Source organism: Apium graveolens, chromosome 11 (assembly GCF_009905375.1).
Source record: "Apium graveolens cultivar Ventura chromosome 11, ASM990537v1, whole genome shotgun sequence".
NCBI lineage: Eukaryota > Viridiplantae > Streptophyta > Magnoliopsida > Apiales > Apiaceae > Apium > Apium graveolens.
This window is the reverse complement of record NC_133657.1, coordinates 188,196,003-188,214,819: the sequence shown is the minus strand read 5'-3', so window position 1 is coordinate 188,214,819 and position 18,817 is coordinate 188,196,003. Positions and strand designations below refer to the sequence as shown.

The following is an 18,817-nucleotide window of genomic DNA, read 5'->3' as shown; positions in this document are numbered from 1 at the left end:
TCAGAACAAAAGATCACTGGAAAGAGCCTCCAACAACCACGTAGGAGGAGACGTGAATAAATTATGGGAATTAACTAAACAAGGTATACGAGCAACTTCATGTGCTACCTTGTTAGCAACTTTCCGAATAAAAACAACTGAACAACTCTGCAAACTTTCAAGATGTAGTTTGCAACATTCAACTACTTCGCTAGTTTCCAGAAAATTTAGACTATCACCTGCAATCGCTTTCACAGCAAGATGAGAGTCTGATTCGATAGTTACTACATCCCTCAATATCTGCATATGCTTAATCCATGAAAGGGCCTCACGAATGGCAATAATTCGGCTTCAAAGACAGAGACTTTACCAGAGAAACACTGATTCCTACCAGCCAAAAAAGTCCCCACATGATTCCTCATAACCATCCCTATCGAAAAAGTTTGAGCACCAGGAAAAACCGAGGCATCCACGTTGATCTTAAAAGTACCAACTTCACGAGGTCTCCATTTATTCACCTGCTTGCTGACTGCTCTGTTAACTCCCTGAGAACCTGGAACCACAATCTTTCTCGCCTCTGTCCAGTCTGCAAGCACTTTAAAACTACTATCCATCGCAAATTCAGAGGTAACTATTCTGCCATCCCAGACTCGTTTATTCCTCCACCACCAAATACCCCAGATAATTACACAAATCTACAAAATTTCCTCCGTAGTTGCAGTGCTAAGTTTGAGAATCACCCAGTCCGAAGCTAGTTCAACATTACTCCAGTCATACTGCAACCCCACGTGACTCCAACATCCAACCGTAAATGGACAATAATAAAAGAGATGACACATATGTTCGATATCCCTAATACACATAGGACACATAATCGGAACTCTGATGCCTTTAGCACTCAATCTCTTACGAACCGGGATAGTGTTTCGACAAAACCGCCAAACAAAAACTTTTATTTTATTTGGAAAATGGAGATTCCAAACTCGATTCCAACCTCTACATTGTTGGATTGCACTCGTCCCAAATTTAGCATCATACCAGAAATGATAAGCAAACTTAACAGAGTAAACACCATTATTCGAGCTAGTCCGGGAAACTCTATCAACAACTGCACGTTGCGGAATGTGGAGTGCCAAAATAGCATCTGCATCTTCTTTCAAAAATTGGCTACGAACCAGTTGTACATTCCATTTTTTCTCATTTGGGAGAAAAAAGCTAGACACTAGTTCACTCCTGCCTTCATAAAACGGACTTTGCTCCACTCGAAATTGTGGTTTATTTCTCAGCCAGGGATCCTTAGTGACAACAATATTATCTCCACTTCCTAGAACCCATCTGAAAACCCCCAGCCAACTCCTCCTTCGCTTGCCATAATCCAGACCATAGAAAGCTTGAACCCCGACCTAAGCTGGCTTTCAAAACATGAGAATCAGGAAAGTACCTCCCCTTGAACACTTTTGACACAAGCGAGTTTGGATTCTGCATGAAATTCCATATTTTTCTTCCTTCATCTCTTTTTTAGTTTTCTTTTTTGGGTGTAACTGACTCACTCCTTCATTCTTCCTTATATTTTGTGTACTTAGTGATTTTAACATGAGCTTGTTCTGATGCTTCTTTTGTTTTCCTTTTCAGTGTCTTCTAAGGAAGCATTGATTGAGAGGAAAAAACTCAAGGCTGCAGAGAAGAGGTAGCCGGAGAGGAGAAGCAGGCGGAGATTTCCAAGAAGAAGGACGTTTATGATCCCTCGACAACTATAGGAAGCAAGAGGGTTTATGGAGTGGATCCCGTTTAGCAAGAGCCGCCTGCCTAGGAGGAGACCCAGTGGGAGGATTTTGAGTTTTTGGGCGAAGGGGCCACTGGTAAGAGGCTTCGGAGCCGAGATGGGATAGTTCAGACATTTGTCCCAAAATGGGGTGTCTTGACGATCGACCATGAGGTGTACCCAACCATGAAGGCCACGAAAGAGATGGCTTCTGTAATAACCCCAAAAATTTTGGACTTTTTGTAACTCTTATGAATAGTGATTTTGCTAATTATGCTGATTAAGAAAACTTTTCATGTCACACTATGTAGGAGTTCTTTTATTGATATTCTGAGATCTTATTAGTACTCTATATGGTATATAAGTGTATGTAAAGATCGTCAGAATCTAAATTCGAACACTTTGATTTTTCCCGAAAATCCACCAGATACCGAAAGAATTGAGTATAAGGTAACATGATAAAAATGATTTAAATTCAAGGATTAAGGATAATGATCAAGCAATTAAGCAAGGATTAGCATAAAAGATGCTTCCACCACCAAGCAATGACAAGTGGCAATGATGAAGTCACCAAGGTGATGTCATGCTTAATCACACTCCACTCACTTTAATCATCCAATTAACCACCCAAATATCTCACTCAACTCCAATTTTCCACCACAAACATAATTAACAAAGAAAAACACTCTCCCCCCTCCCAAGAATGTTGCTCTCGGCCCAAGCATAAATGAGGAAGAAGAAAAAAGAAAAACCTAGGCTACACTCCACTATTTCCATCAAGGTTTGTTTCTAAACCTTCCATATATTAAGATTAAGACTGTCTATGAGTTTAAGCATCAATCTCCATTCCTAGATGGCTTAAACAATTCATCAAAGAAGATGATGAATAGTGTTTTCAAGTTACTAACTTTGTTTTCTTTGTTTTTCCTCTAAGATCCAAGCATTCTTAGGCTATCTCAAGGCTTCTTAAGGCTTCCTAGCTACTCTAATCACTCCAAGGAAGGTATAACACCGCCACACCCTAGCTTAACTTTGAGCTTTAGTTGAGTTTTAAGCATGTTAAGTGATGTTTATAGTAGTTAGTATAATTAAAGCATGGTTGTTACATGATTGTATGGATGGTTAAGATTAAGTGGTGGATTGGATGATCCTTGTATGCTAATTGAAAAATGGATGGATTATGGAGATGTTTTGACTTAAGAGAATGTTAGGAGTGAGTATCTTGATGGTTGATGATTTGTTGGTTGTATTGGTATTGATTAGAAATGGAAAAGCATGAAAATATAGCCGTTATAATGCCCGATTTTCTTTAGGCCCAACTTACACTAGACAGTAGGTATATTAACTCTCTGTCCACATCCGACCACTGCCATGACTAGATATATTACGTTACAAGCTTCGTTTTGATATGTGTTTCTCTTGAATCCGATGTACGGTTTAGGAGAAACGTCCGTTTTAAGTAACGGCGTTTCGCGAACGTACCATTACCCCTCGCTTTACTTTGAAAGCTTGGTTAAGGTCCTTAAATGACTAATTGGAGCATGAAACAATTATGTAAGGTTAATAGGTCAGTTGGTAGAGTATTCACGAAAGAGTCGCCTTAAAATTCGTAACGGTTAATTTATCAAATATGGTGGAGCCAAGGGTACTCGAGCGACTTATGTGAATCGTTAAGCGCAAAAGCGAACGTTAGGGTCTAATTGGTTAAAGATTAGTTACTTAAGCGACTGTTGTTTAATTCCAACTTATATGTTGTTTATAGGTTACCAGACTCGCCCCAGGCCTTTTACCACCCCCTGTCGCTCAGGCAAGTTTTCTACCAGTTATACTGTTGTTGTGATGTATATAATTATTTGTGCATTATCTTGTGATAAGTGCATGGTTGTTATTAGCAAGTCTTGCGATATATTGGATCATGTTGTTATGATATAAATATGCACGCCTGCTCCATAATCTTGATATCTCGTTATCGATTCAAATGCTTATAAACTGCACAATACCTATGCTAGAGATAAGTAGTAGTTGCGTATACCCTTGGTATAGGGGACCCAAAGGTGAACTTATTTCCAAACCAGAAGTCGATGTTCCCGAGTATAATATATGTATATATATATAGTTTTCTATAACTATCGAATAAGGTATATTCGATGGTTTGAATAATAATCAAACTTATTTTCGATTATTCAAATAAGGATCGTACTTTCGTATAAGTATATCTTTTGTTATTTATTATTCGTTTCAAGTATAAATTTTGAAACTTCTACTTCAATTATTTTATAAAGATTATCCTTATGGGAATATTATTTAAATAATAATATTCAGATATTTCCTAATATATCGGGATTGATTTATTTTATTAAATCATCATTACTCTAAACATTTTTTAAAATGTTTTTGATTCTTCAAAATGATATTAAAAGTTAGAGTAGATCCCAAAACTCGTTTTCAAATTTAAGATCTTCCTTTCGAAGGGAATTTAAATACTCGCTTAAAAATCTGAGGGATCCGGCTCTGTTGTGTATTTTATATTCGCAACGAGGTTGCAGTTTTGATAAAAGAATTTGATTACTTGCCCAACGTTCGAGAAGTAAGTCCATCTAATTGAGTCGGCATAAGCGACATGCCGGGGTACGGTCTATCAAAGTGTAAGTGGCTGGGTGGCAGTCCGTCAACGCGTAAGAGGCCGGGTGGTGGTCCAGCACAAGGTCCTAATGCGGCCAGGGTGATGACCGGTGGGGGATTCATCCATCTACTAGTAGAAAAGGTTACTTATTGGTATCTTTGCCTGATCAACAAGATATCAGGTTTATGCCAAAATTCTCTTCTTTCCAAATTCATTGGATATGACAACTCTGTTTATACTTTTCATGACAGAGGTTTTCAAGGAATGTATGAGCGATGTATATAGGTATATATATCGGGACTTAATGAAGTATCTTGTAACTTCATTTCTTTTAATCAATAATTCAAAGATTGAATCCATTCAAGTCTTATCTTGTAGTCTCATCTATGTGACGAACTTCGAAAACTTATTATACTTTGAACAGTGGTAGTTCAAGTAGTTTTCTAAAATGATATAAGTAGAGTGAAGTATTTGGTAACTTCATCTTCCTTTAAGCTTATATCCAGTAAGTAATTATCTTACACTTGATAAAGATTTCCAGTAAGCTATCTATTTAGATACTTGCATTATTGATTAAACTATATATTATCTTGCGACCTGTAATGCTCACTCTTGCTTCATTTCTTCATCACACAACAACAGTTAGGAAGGATGGCCAGACTCAAGCAGAAACAGCGCAAGAGTGTGGGAAGCGTCTCGCGTCTTCCCGTTGATATCATAGATGCTATTGCTGCAGAGGTAGATTTATCTGTAGACCAGGCATTCCACTTTTTGGAATCAATTATGTATAATTATAACTTGTGGCAGATAATGGCAATTAACTGTAAACTTATTAAGTAATCATTTTGGGTTGTAATAACTTTTAATTTATGGATTCAAGTACTTGTACTTATTTCAATTTCATCTCTGAGACTATAACATGTTGTGGTGTATGTTAGTGTGTGGTCACAACATGAGGTTATTTATTTTTAATTAAGTTAAGTGATATTTATGGAAAGAAAGACCGTGACGACCCGGATCCCCGACCCCGAATCTGGGGGTGTTATAGAAAGGTATCAGAGCTAAGCGTTATAAACCTCAGAGATGATGCGACGATATAATAATAAACTTACAAAGATAATAAGAACTCTTGCCAAGTTCATGGTGGGACTACTTAAAGTAGCGCTGACAGTTAAAACCCTTACGAGAATTCTTATAAGTATCATGACAGTAACCATCTCGTTTAATATGTAGGCGCATGAGACAGAGGACCCAGAGATGTTCGAGCGTGAGCATGATGAGGCACTGCTAGATGTCGAGGATCAGGAGGAGCCTGAGGAGGATGAGATGGATAAGGAGGACCCCTCAGAGGAGTCAGAGACAAAGGTTATTGCGATTTCAGATAAGGAGGACCCGGATGAGGTCCCAGTAACTGAGGAGCATGCCGGTGCTATCATGGAGTATACTGGTACCCCCTACCCTCACTCCCCATGGTCAGAGCTCCTACCCTTCCACCACAATCTTGGAGCCCCTATGATGACAGCTCTGAGACCCATACCTCCGAGCCCAGGCAGACCGAGGAGTCACCCCCAGCGGATCCGGATTCACCACCTCTCGACCGTGCCCATAGGCAGTCTTTTTTAGCTCACGGCTATGTTCAGGATGTTCTAAGGACTCGAGTGGCTGTTGCTGATGCCCAGCTGGATGAGGTCAGGAGAGAGTTAGATGCAGAGAGAGCTGGTAGGCGTGCACGAGCTCATGAGGCTAGAGCTACCATACCCCGATCTCTGAGGAGAGAGCTGACTGGGATAGAGCTTATGGCCCGTACGAGACTACGATCACTTCAGGGAGACAGACATGGCAGGATATCCAGGAGGCAGGCTGATTACATTTTCTGTCGTGCGATGGAGAGGGTGTGGGAGTTAACCCGCTCCGGCGATTGATTCAGGACCAGTGATGTGGTAGTCTAGTCGTCTAGTTAGTGAAGGCAGTTTTCCGGGATAGTTGACTTGTATATAGTATCCCTTTCTCTGATTAGACAGATAGACTCGTGTATTTCACTTTTGGGCAGATGACTGTAGTACTGTTGTACTTTTAACCAAATCGAACTATGTATTTCTCGCATTATGTATATATTTGTTTCCTTTCAGTTCAGTTCCTTAGTGACGAGATCACTGTTTTTATCTTTATTATTACTGCACTTCTTGTGATTAAAACTGTCATAATATAATAAGATTGCGAGATACGTTCTCCCCATTATAGAAACTGTACAAGGCACAATCTTATGTATGATTGTGACCTAACGTTGAATTTTCCAAAATTTATCAGTATCATGCCGCCAAGAAGGATTGGAACTAGGGCGAACCCTGGATTTGAGGACCAGGGAAGCCATAACCTGGATGGTAGAAACCAAGAACACAGTGAAGAGAAAGATGAGGATTATGTTGAATAGGATGACTCCCAGTACGAAGAGGAGGGGGAAATATTTAATGTTGAAGGATTTGAGATAGAGGCTGAAGAAGGAGAAGCTGAGGTTGAGCAACAAGTACCAAACCCAGACATGGATCCCGTGGGGCAGTTCATGCAACTACTAAGGCAGAACTTGGAACATCAACCAAACCCACCCCCTCAAGGAAATAACAATGTTGTGGCAAACTCTTTCAGGGCTTTTAAGTCCCTTAAGCCCCCTGAGTTCCACAGATCAGCCAACCCAGTTGAGGCAAGGGCATGGCTAAAGGAAATGGAGAAATCCTTTGAGATTCTGAGTACCAATGAGGCACAGAAGACTGTATTGGCTACCTACCTTCTGAAGGGAGAGGCCAACTACTGGTGGGAGGCCAAGAAAAATATGGAGACAGATGCTATCATAACCTGGGAGAGGTTCAGTCAGTTGTTTTTGGCAAAATATTTCACGAGGTTTATGGAGAACCAGATGGAGCTCAAGTTCTTGGAGCTAAAGCAGAATAAATTATCTGTAGCAGAGTACGAAGTAAAATATACTGAGTTATCAAGGTTTGTGCCGGAGTTTTTGAACACCGAGGAAAAGAAAGCTAGGAGGTTTCAGCAGGGACTGAAACCGTGGATTTAGAATAGGGTGGCAATCCTTGAGCTTACAAATTATGCCACTCTGGTGCAAAAGGAAACAATTGCGAAAGCTGGAAGTGAACAGACGCAGAAGGAAAGAGAGAAGAAAGGAATAAAGAGGAAAAGTATGAGCATGGGTGGAGGTTCCGCAGGAGGGAGCTTCCCAACTAGATTTAATCGAGGAGCAGTGTCCCTACCGGGAAAGAGTACTGGGTTTAAGTGGCCCGTGAGTGCGAATGTGAGCCAGAGCGGCCAGAAGTCAGGAATGTCCTATTCCAACCAGTCTCGACCCCCATTACCAGCCTGTAACACTTGTGGAAGGATGCATTCTGGGAAGTGTAAAGAAAAGCCGGTAATCTGCTTCAAGTGTGGTCGAGAAGGTCACTATTCGGACAAGTACACTTCGCCAACCCCCATAACCCGCCCAACCACCACTTGTCATCAGTGTGGACTCCCGGGTCATTGGAAGCGGGAATACCCAATGAACAAACCAGCGGCTTCAGGAGCAAGCAAGGTTGCCTCCAATAACCCACCTACTGCGAGGACTTTCAACATGACAGTTCAAGATGCTATGAAAGACTCATATGTGATGACAAGTACCCTTTTCTCTAAATTCAGTTAGTGCAAATATTTTATTTGATTCGGGAGTAACTAAATCTTTTATATCGAGGGACTTTGCGCTTAAATTAAGACTTAAGGCTTAACCCTTGTTAGAACCCTTACAAGTGGAAATAGCCAACCATGAAATTATCCCTGTTAACCAGATTCACCCCGCCAGTGAGTTAGGCATAGGGGAGCAATCTTTTAGTGTTGATCTAATTCCTTTTAAATTAGGGGAATTTGACATATTTTTGGGAATGGACTGGCTATCTACCAATGATGCTCAGATAGACTATAAGGGGAAGAAAGTTAAGTTGAATATCCCAGGGAAGAAAGGAGTCATATTTAGAGGGAAGAGGCAGACACATAAATTTTAGACCATGGCCCAGGCCAATAAGATGCTACGAAAAGGAAATGAGGCGTTCCTAGCCTATGTGGTGGACACGCAGAAGGAGGTGCCCAACTTGCAAAATTTGCTATTGAGTTGGCCCCAAGGACGACGCTAGTTTCAAAGGCACCATACCGGTTAGCCCCATTAGAAATGAAGGAACTGGCTACCCAATTACAAGAACTTTTGGATAAGGGTATGATAAGACCCAGTGTGTCTCCGTGGGGAGCACCAGTATTATTTGTTAAGAAGAAGGATGGGAGCATGAGGCTGTGCATCGATTATCGAGAGTTGAACAAGCTAACCATAAAGAACAGGTACCCATTACCCAGAATAGATGATCTGTTTGACCAGCTAAAGGATGTTGTCTACTTTTCCAAGATTGACCTGAGAACTGGATATCACCAACTAAAGATTAAACCCGAAGATATTTCAAAGACTGCGTTCTGAACCAGGTATGGGCACTATGAGTTCTTGGTAATGTCCTTTGGATTAACCAACGCCCCAACGGCTTTCATAGATTTAATGAATAGAGTATTCAAGAAGTATTTGGACATATGTGTGATAGTTTTTATTGATGATATTTTAATCTACTCAAGGACCGAGGCAGAACATGCAGAGCATTTGAGGATAGCTCTAGGAATACTCAGAGAAGAACAATTGTTTGCCAAATTCTCAAAGTGTGAATTCTGGCAAAATGAAATACAGTTTTTAGGACATGTGATCAATAAGGAAGGAGTATTGGTCGACCCCTCCAAGATAGAGGCGGTCTCAAATTGGGAAAGGCCAACCACACCCACAGAGGTAAGGAGTTTCATAGGATTGGTCAGCTACTATCGTAGATTTGTACAGGATTTTGCGAAGATCGCATCCCCTTTGACACGACTTACTCGTAAAACATAGAAGTTCGAATGGACAGAGAAATGTGAGAACAACTTTCAAGAATTGAAGAAAAGATTGGTAACGGCCCCTGTGTTGGCATTGCCAGACGGAAAAGGAGATTTTGTGATATATAGTGACGCGTCGCACAAAGGATTAGGGTGCGTGCTTATGTAACACGATAAGGTGATCACGTATGCGTCAAGACAACTGAAGGAATACGAGATTAGATATTCTACTCATGACCTTGAGTTCGCGGTAATAGTTTTTGCCTTAAAGATTTGGAGGCACTACTTGTATGGAGAGAAGTGCGAGATTTTCACTGACCATAAGAGCCTCAAGTACATATTCACGCAGAAAGAGCTCAACATGTGTCAGAGAACATGATTAGAACTAATCAAGAACTATGATTGTGAGATTCTCTATCATCCAGGGAAAGCCAATGTGGTGGCTGACGCCCTTAGTAGGAAGGAAAGACTCAAAATGATAATGACTTCGGAGGAATTCATAAGGGATTTAGAGAAAATGGAAATAAATTTAAAGGTAACCGGAGCCGGAACCGAAAAGCTGTTTGAGATCTCGATGCAGCTAGAGTTATTGGAAAAGATTAGATTGTGCCAAGAAAAGGTAATGAATGAAGGCAGAGAGTCAATGACTGGAGAGGAGATCCATATCGAGAGAGATGATAAGGGGATAATGAGGTATTCCTACAGGATTTGGGTTCCGAATGTTCAAGAGCTTAAAGACGAGATTTTGGATGAAAGCCATAGTTCAAGGTATTCCATTCACCCGGGGGGCACCAAGATGTATAGGGATTTAAAGGAATATTACTGGTGGCCCAACATGAAGAGGGACGTAGCAGAATGGGTAAGCAAGTGTTTGACTTGCCAAAGAGTAAAGGCGGAGCACCAGAGACCCGGTGGACTTTTACGACCCCTGGAGATTCCCGAATGGAAATGGGAACAAATAGCTATGGATTTTTGTTGTAGGCTTTCCAAGGACAAAAGCCAACCATGATGCCATATGGGTAATTATAGACCGACTGACAAAGTCATCTCACTTCATTCCTATCAATAAGAGATACACTGTCGACAGACTGATGGACATTTACTTTAAGGAAATAGTGACGCGACATGGAGTCCCAGCGTCCATTGTCTCAGACCGAGACCCCAGATTCAACTCCAGATTTTGGAGGAGCTTTCAAGAATGTGTGGGAACCAAATTAAACATGAGTACCGCTTACCATCCCCAAACGGACGGGCAAAGTGAATGGACCATCCAGATACTAGAGGATATGTTGAGAGTCTGTGCAATAGACTTTAAAGGAAGTTGGAATGATCACTTACCGTTGATCTAGTTTTCTTATAATAATAGCTTTCATGCCAGCATCGGAATGCCGCCTTACGAGGCCCTGTACAGAAGAAGGTGTCGATCTTCCTTATATTGGGATGAAGTGGGAGAGCGAAAGATGCTCGGACCCGAAGTGGTTCAAAGGACCAAAGACATAGTGGATCTCATCAGAGGACGGCTTGTAGCAACCCAAGACCGACATAAGAGGTATGCAGACTTAGCCCGAAAGGACAAGAGTATGAAGTAGGGGATTTAGTACTGCTGAAAGTATCCCCTTGGAAGGGATTGATGAGGTTCAGAAAGAAAGGGAAACTAAGCCCAAGATACATTGGACCTTTTGAGATACTAAGACAGGTTGGGAAGTTAGCTTACGAACTAGCCTTACCCCCGAACCTACAACAAGTTCATAATGGGTTTGTGTCAATGCTAAGGAAGTATCATCGGGATGTCAGGCACATAGTGGAATACGAGCATGTGGACATGCAACCAGACCTGACTTACGTGGAGCAACCAGTGAAGATTATGGATAAAAAGGAGCAAGTGCTTCAGAACAAGGTGATCAAGCTAGTCAGAGTGCTATAGCAGAATCATAATTTAGAGGAGTCAACTTGGGAACTAGAGAGCGCAATGCTAGAAAAGCACCCCTATTTGTTTTCTATCTGATTCCGGGACGGAATCCTTTTAATAAGGGGAGACTGTAATAACCCCAAAAATTTTGGACTTTTTGTAACCCTTATGAATAGTGATTTTGCTGATTATATTAATTAAGAAAACTTTTCATGTCACTCTATGTAGGAGTTCTTTTATTGATATTCTGAGATCTTATTAGTACTCTATATGGTATATAAGTGTATGTAAAGATCGTCAGAATCCAAATTCAAACACTTTGATTTTTCCCGAAAATCCACCAGATACCGAAAAAATTGAGTATAAGGTAACATGATAAAAATGATTTAAATTCAAGGATTATAAGATAGGATCATAAAAGGAATATAAAATATTGAGAAAGGTTTAGGGGAACCCAAGTAATAAGATCCCGGATATGATCCCTCAAACGATAAACGAGTCGTAAAACAATTGAACGACAAGTAATGCAAGACAGATTAGTGCAAGGATTAAGGATAATGATCAATCAATTAAGCAAGTATTAGCATAAAAGATGCTTCCACCACCAAGCAATGATAAGTGGCAATGATGAAGTCGCTAAGGTGATGTCATTCTTAATCACACTCCACTCACTTTAATTATCCAATTAACCACCCAAATATCTCACTCAACTCCGATTTTCCACCACAAACATAATTAACAAAGAAAAACACTCTCCCCCCCCAAGAATGTTGCTCTCATCCCAAGCATAAACAAAGAAGAAGAAAAAAGAAAAACCTAGGCTACACTCCACCATTTCCATCAAGGTTTGTTTCTAAACCTTCCATATATCAAGATTAAGACTAGCTATGAGTTTAAGCATCAATCTCCATTCCTAGATAGCTTAAACAATTCATCAAAGAAGATGATGAATAGTGTTTTCAAGTTACTAACTTTGTTTTCTTTGTTTTTCCTTTAAGATCCAAGCATTCTTAGGCTATCTCAAGGCTTCTTAAGGCTTCCTAGCTACTCTAATCACTCCAAGGAAGGTATAACACCTCCACACCCTAGCTTAACTTTGAGCTTTAGTTGAGTTTTAAGCATGTTAAGTGATGGTTATAGTAGTTATTATAATAAAAGCATGGTTGTTACATGATTGTATGGATGGTTAAGATTAAGTGGTGAATTGGATGATCCTTGTATTCTAATTGAAAAATGGATGGATTATGGAGACTTTTTGACTTAAGAGGATGTTAGGAGTGAGTATCTTGATGGTTGATGATTTGTTGGTTGTATTGGTATTGATTAGAAATGGAAAATCATGAAAATGTAGCTGTTATAATGCCCGATTTTCTTTAGGCCCAACTTACACTAGACAGTAGGTATACGAACCTCTCTGTCCAGACCCGACCACTGCCATGACTAGATATATTACGTTACAAGCTTCATTTTGATATATGGTTCGCTTGAATCCGATGTACGGTTTAGGAGAAACGACCATTTTAAGTAACGACATTTCACGAACGTACCATTACCCCTCACTTTACTTTGAAACCTTGGTTAAGGTCCTTAAATGACTAATTGGAGTATGAAACAATTATTTAAGGTTAATAGGTCAGTTGGTAGAGTATTCACGAAAGAGTCGCCTTAAAATTCGTAACGGTTAATTTATTAAAAATGGTGGAGCCGAGGGTACTCGAGCGAATTATGTAAATCGTTAAGCACAAAAGCGAACATTAGGGTCTAATTGGTTAAAGACTAGTTTCTTAAGAGACCGTAGTTTAATTCCAACTTATATGTTGTTTATCGGTTACCAGACTCGCCGCATGCCTTTTACCACCTCCAGTCGCTCAGGCAAGTTTTCTACCAGTTATACTGTTGTTGTGATGTATATAATTGCTTGTGCATTATCTTGTGATAAGTGCATGGTTGTTATTAGCAAGTCTTGCGATATATTGGAGCATGTTGTTATGATATAAATATGCATGCCTTCTCCGTAATCTTGATATCTCGTTATCGATTCAAATGCTTATAAACTGCACAATACCTATGCTAGAGATAAGTAGTAGTTGCGTATACCCTTGGTATAGGGGACCCAAAGGTGAACTTATTTCCAAACCAGAAGTCGATGTTCCTGAGTATAATATATGTATATTTATATATATATATATATAGTTTTCTATAACTATTAATCGAATAAGGTATATTCGATGGTTTGAATAATAATCAAACTTATTTTCGATTATTCAAATAAGGATCGTACTTTCGTATAAGTATATCTTTTGTTATTTATTATTCGTTTCAAGTATAAGTTTGGAAACTTCTACTTCAATTATTTTATAAAGATTATCCTTATGGGAATATTATTTAAATAATAATATTCAGATATTTCCTAATATATCGGGATTGATTTATTTAATTAAATCATCATTACTCTAAACCTTTTTTAAAATGTTTTTGAGTCTTCAAAATGATATTAAAAGTTAGAGTAGATCCCAAAACTCGTTTTCAAATTTGAGATCTTCCTTTCGAAGGGAATTTAAATACTCGCTTAAAAATCTGAGGGATCCGGCTCTGTTGTGTATTTTATATTCGCAACGAGGTTGCAGTTTTGATAAAAGAATTTGATTACTTGCCCAACGTTCGAGAAGTAAGTCCATCTAATTGAGTCGGCATAAGCGACATGCCGGGGTACGGTCTATCAAAGTGTAAGTGGCTGAGTGGCACTCCGTCAACGCGTAAGAGGCTGGGTGGTGGTCCAACACAAGGTCCTAATGCGGCCAGGGTGATGACCGGTGGGGGATTCATCCATCTACTAGTAGAAAAGGTTACTTATTGGTATCTTTGCCTGATCAGCAAGATATCAGGTTTATGCCAAAATTCTCTTCTTTCAAAATTCATTGGATATGACAACTCTGTTTATACTTTTCATGACAGAGGTTTTCAAGGAATGTATGAGCGATGTATATAGGTATATATATCGGGACTTAATGAAGTATCTTGTAACTTCATTTCTTTTTAATCAATAATTCAAAGATTGAATCCATTCAAGTCTTATCTCGTAGTCTCATCTATGTGACGAACTTCGAAAACTTATTATACTTTGAACAGTGGTAGTTCAAGTAGTTTTCTAAAATGATATAAGTAGAGTGAAGTATTTGGTAACTTCATCTTCCTTTAAGCTTATATCCAGTAAGTAATTATCTTACACTTGATAAAGATTTCCAGTAAGTTATCTATTTAGATACTTGCATTATTGATTAAACTATATATTATCTTGCGAGCTGTAATGCTCACTCTTGCTTCATTTCTTCATCACACAACAACAGTTAGGAAGGATGGCTAGACTCAAGCAGACCCAGCGCAAGAGCGTGGGAAGCGTCTCGCGTCTTCCCGTTGATATCATAGATGCTATAGCTGCAAAGATAGATTTATCTGTAGATCAGGCATTCTACTTTTGGGAATCAATTATGTATAATTATAACTTGTGGCAGATAATGGAAATTAACTGTAAACTTATTAAGTAATCATTTTGGGTTGTAATAACTTTTAATTTATGGATTCAAGGACTTGTACTTATTTCAATTTCATCTCTGAGACTATAAAATGTTGTGGTGTGTGTTAGTGTGGGGTCACATCATGAGGTTATTTATTTTTAATTAAGTTAAGTGATATTTATGGAAAGAAATACCGTGACGACCCGGATCCCCGACCCCAGATCTGGGGGTGTTACAGCTTCCGATCCCCGCCATGGGCTCCAGCTGCCTGTAGATCGTTCGCTCTATGTTGCGGCCTCGCCGATGGAGGCCTGCACAAAGCTGATATGTTTTCTGTCCCTTGTAAGTTTCAATTTTTATGTTTTTGTCCTTTTGCTTTCCCACTTTTCCTTTTTATTATTCGGACTAACAAACTCTGTGCCTTTTGTATATTTTGGCAGGCTACTCGTTGGGTCGCTGCTGTTGCGGACAAGGTGCCGAACATGCAGGTCCGAATGGCTCAAGTGGAAGAGCTAGAGCGAGGGGCTACTACGGCTGAGGAGGAGCTTAAGAGAGTCTAGTTGCAGGATAAAAATTTGATCGGTCAGGCCCCAGTGTTGCAGGATGATAGGCAGCGGCTGGAGGGGGATCTGGCCAAGGCGAATTGGAGGATAGCACATCGAAATGGGCATCTGAAGAGATCTTGTAAGGAACTTTGGAAGACGAAGAAGAAGCTTGATCTCACCGAAGAGCGCTGCTTGCAATTCGAGGCCGACTATGTCCTCGAGAAGGCCCATGCCCTTGGCTAGGAATATAAGTCTCTTTTGGATAAAAGCCTCGAGGATCCCATAGGCCGGGTTACCGTGGAAGATCCTGAAGTCTCTTCGGGGAGGATGAGGAGTTGTCGGATGAGGATGCTCATTCCTATTTTAGACTTGTAATTTTATTTTTTTTCTTGTACTTTCGCCTTCAGGCTTTTAATTTTGGGGCCTTCGTGCCTTTTTTTTAATTGACTACACTTTTAGCTCTTATTTGCATCTTCTCTATTTTAGTTTTGCCTTGGCATTTTTCATGTCGTACACCTTAGTATTGAATTTTGCACTGCATATTTGGCATCATATTTTATTTTAGCAGTTTATTGAACTCATGCCCCAATTGTTGAGGGTACAAGGACCTTTTCTTCCAAAAAATATGGGCTTAAGTCGCCTTATTCCGAAGGATATGACTTGTGACGTCAATACTTGAAAAACCATCGTTAAACGGGCATTCCCTGAGATAGGTTTATGGAGAGCGAAGGAATTCTCTTTTTCGGAACTGCCCCTAAAAATGGGTTCACTCATATTTTCATTTTGAGGGATGAAGGGCTTCTTTTCGGGATTGCCGCTAGATAAGACCCCGTTCGTTCCTTCAATTAAATACATCACTTATAAAATTTGACTAAAAGTTTAAGTTAGAGGGTGAAGAGTAATATCTTCTTCGTAATTGCCCCTTGATATTAATAGTTCACTCCTATCCGATGTTGAAGATTTATGCTAAGTGAATTTTTTGATAGGACGAAGGATTACAATATTGAGGTGAAGGACATTATTCGTGATAGGATTGCCCCTAGATAAAGTGTATCGCTTCTTAATGCAAGCAATTAAATATGGGTGGACGGAGAGTTTATCTTCTTCGGGTTTGCCCCTAGATAAACTCGTTCGTCCGCTGAATGTGTTATGGTACCTCCGAAGTAAAAAGTGGTACGAAGGAAGTGTATATTTATTGATCGTTCGTCTTTTACACACTAGTCTAAGCAAAAAAAATTCACCTTTTTCAAAGTCTTGAAAAATGGTAGGCACTGATCTCCAAGGAGATGAACCTTCCCAGAGCATCAATTCTTCCAGTAAGTTTTTGAATATCTTAGACGGAACTTGGGGTTACATATCCAGAGTGACCTCTATTTTTTAGGATTTGCCTCAATCCCTCTTCTAGAGACCATCAATCCTAAGAACTTCCAAGATCCCACACCAAAAGCACACTTGGTGGGATTCAACATCATCTTGTTATACGTCAAGACCTCAAAAGCTTCCCTCAAATGGGATATATGATTCACCTTTACAAGACTCTTGACTAACATGTCATCTAATAGACCTCCACGGTCTTTCAAATAAGACCCTTAAAAATCTTACTCACCAATCTTTGGTAAATGGTTTCTGTATTTTTTAGACCAAATGTCATAACAAGATAACAAAAATACCAAAGTCAGTGATGAACCTTTGGTATATCATCTTTATGCATCTTGATCTAATTGTAGCCATTAAATCCATCCATGAAATTCAGCATTTCTTGCCCCACAGCGGCGTCTATCAAAGTATATATCCTTGGCAGATGAATCAAAGGAATCAGGATTAAATTATTCATCGATTTCTCTCATTTTTCATCATTCTCGCGGATGTCCATATCTTTTTGCCATTTACCCCTCGACTCCATCTACCCTCAGCGAGGCTACATAACAGCTTTTTGCCATTTTATGGTATCCCCTTTCTTCTCCTACTTCGTTCCTTAATAGAAATTTAATCACTGAGTGGTAGGATAAGGGTACTGCCATGAAAGCATGTATACCCGTTCTCCCCATGATTGCATTACACATTGACCGCGCCTTAACCACCACAAAGTTCAACATTCGTGTAGCTTGCCTTGGCTCTTGGCCCATTTTCAAAGGTAGTTTAATTATCCCTTCAATGGAACATTCGACTCCAGCATATCCATAGATCGGCATATCAATCGGGGTTAATTGAGAATCGTTGTATCACATCCTTATAAAGGTATCATAAAGCAAAATGCCAACTAACGCTCCATTATCTACAAAGACTCTCTTTATAGGGTTGTTCTCTATGATAGGTGTTATGACTAGAGGATCATCATGAGGAAATTTAACCCTTTTCAAATCAAAGTCATTGAATGTCATTGATATTTCAGTCTCGGGCCTATTCAGGGCTTCTCCAACTATGTGCATGACCTCTCGAGCATAAGCCTTTCGTGAGTTCTTAAAAAAAGCCGCAATTGACCCTCCAAAGATCATATTAATCACCGGGCCTCGGGGTTGAGGATTTCGACCTTGATCATCTTGATCCCTCCTTCTACCTTCATTATTCATTCTCCCATTGTTGTTCTTTTATCCTCTATTACCACTCCGGTTTATTTGCCCAGCCTTCCTTTTTGAATAAGAAACTCAATCTCATCTTTCAATTGTTGGCACTCATCGGTGTCATGGTCAGCATCCTTGTGAAATTGATAAAACTTGCTTTTATCCAACTTGAAAGGATCATCATTTGAAGGCATTGTCCAACGAACATCTCTATCCCTTTCAATTTTCATCAGGATCATACTCCTAGGAGCATTCAGTCTAGCATATTCAGTGAACTTTTGCCTAGGTCCTCCTATCTTTGATGATGAATCAGAATCTTTGTTAACCCGAAGATACTTGTCCTTTGAGTTATACTCCCGGCCTATTTTACGCTTCTTGCCACCAGCGGGCTCGTTATTTACCACCGTCTTCTTCATACTTTCGTTAACTTGGATATACTTTCCTGCTCTACTTTGGAGATGAAGTTTAGCATGTTCTCTATTGGACATTTTTCTAGAGATAATTTAAAGAACTCGTCATTGGTCCCTTGTTGCAAAGCAATCATGGCCACCTTATCATCGAGATCCAGGACCTTCAAGGCCCCCATTGTGAAATGGTTCAGGTAGTCCCTAAGAGATTCCTTTGCTCCTTGCACAATGCTCATGAGGGAAGCTGAGCTTTTTTCATGCACCTTCTCGCTGATGAACTGTTTGATGAAAACCTGACTTAAATCTCTGAAGGATCCGATCGAATTCGGGGGGAAATGGTTGTACCACCTTTGAGCCATCCCTAACAAGGTTTGAGGAAAAAACCGATATTTAAAAGCATCATTCATGGGTTGCAGCAGCAGTGCATTAGAGAAAGTCCTGACATGATTTGCCGGATCCCCGGTCCCATCATAGGCCTTTATGGTGGGCATCCTGAACTTTCTTGTGATACTGGTATTCATGATCTCAGTTATAAAGGGCGGGGTTGGATCATCAGGGTCTCCGAGGGGGAGCAATTC

General features: G+C 39.9%; 1 protein-coding gene across 1 annotated transcript; it reads right to left on the bottom strand.

Moving 5' to 3' along the window:
* On the bottom strand, positions 1 to 593 carry LOC141696278 (uncharacterized). The gene is made up of 2 exons (XM_074500437.1): positions 345 to 593; positions 1 to 279 (listed from the first exon to the last, which is right to left on the bottom strand). Exons 1-2 carry the CDS (start codon positions 591 to 593, stop codon positions 1 to 3), a joined length of 528 nt encoding a protein of 175 aa, XP_074356538.1.
* Between the last annotated feature and the right edge of the window lie 18,224 nt (positions 594 to 18,817).

Coding starts and splice junctions, on each gene's coding strand:
- LOC141696278 (XM_074500437.1), bottom strand. CDS start 593: ATGGATAGTAGTTTTAAAGTGCTTGCAGACTGGACAGAGGCGAGAAAG. Junction 280..344: donor ATCAGTGTTTCTCTGGTAAA/GTCTCTGTCTTT, acceptor AAGCATATGCAG/ATATTGAGGGATGTAGTAAC.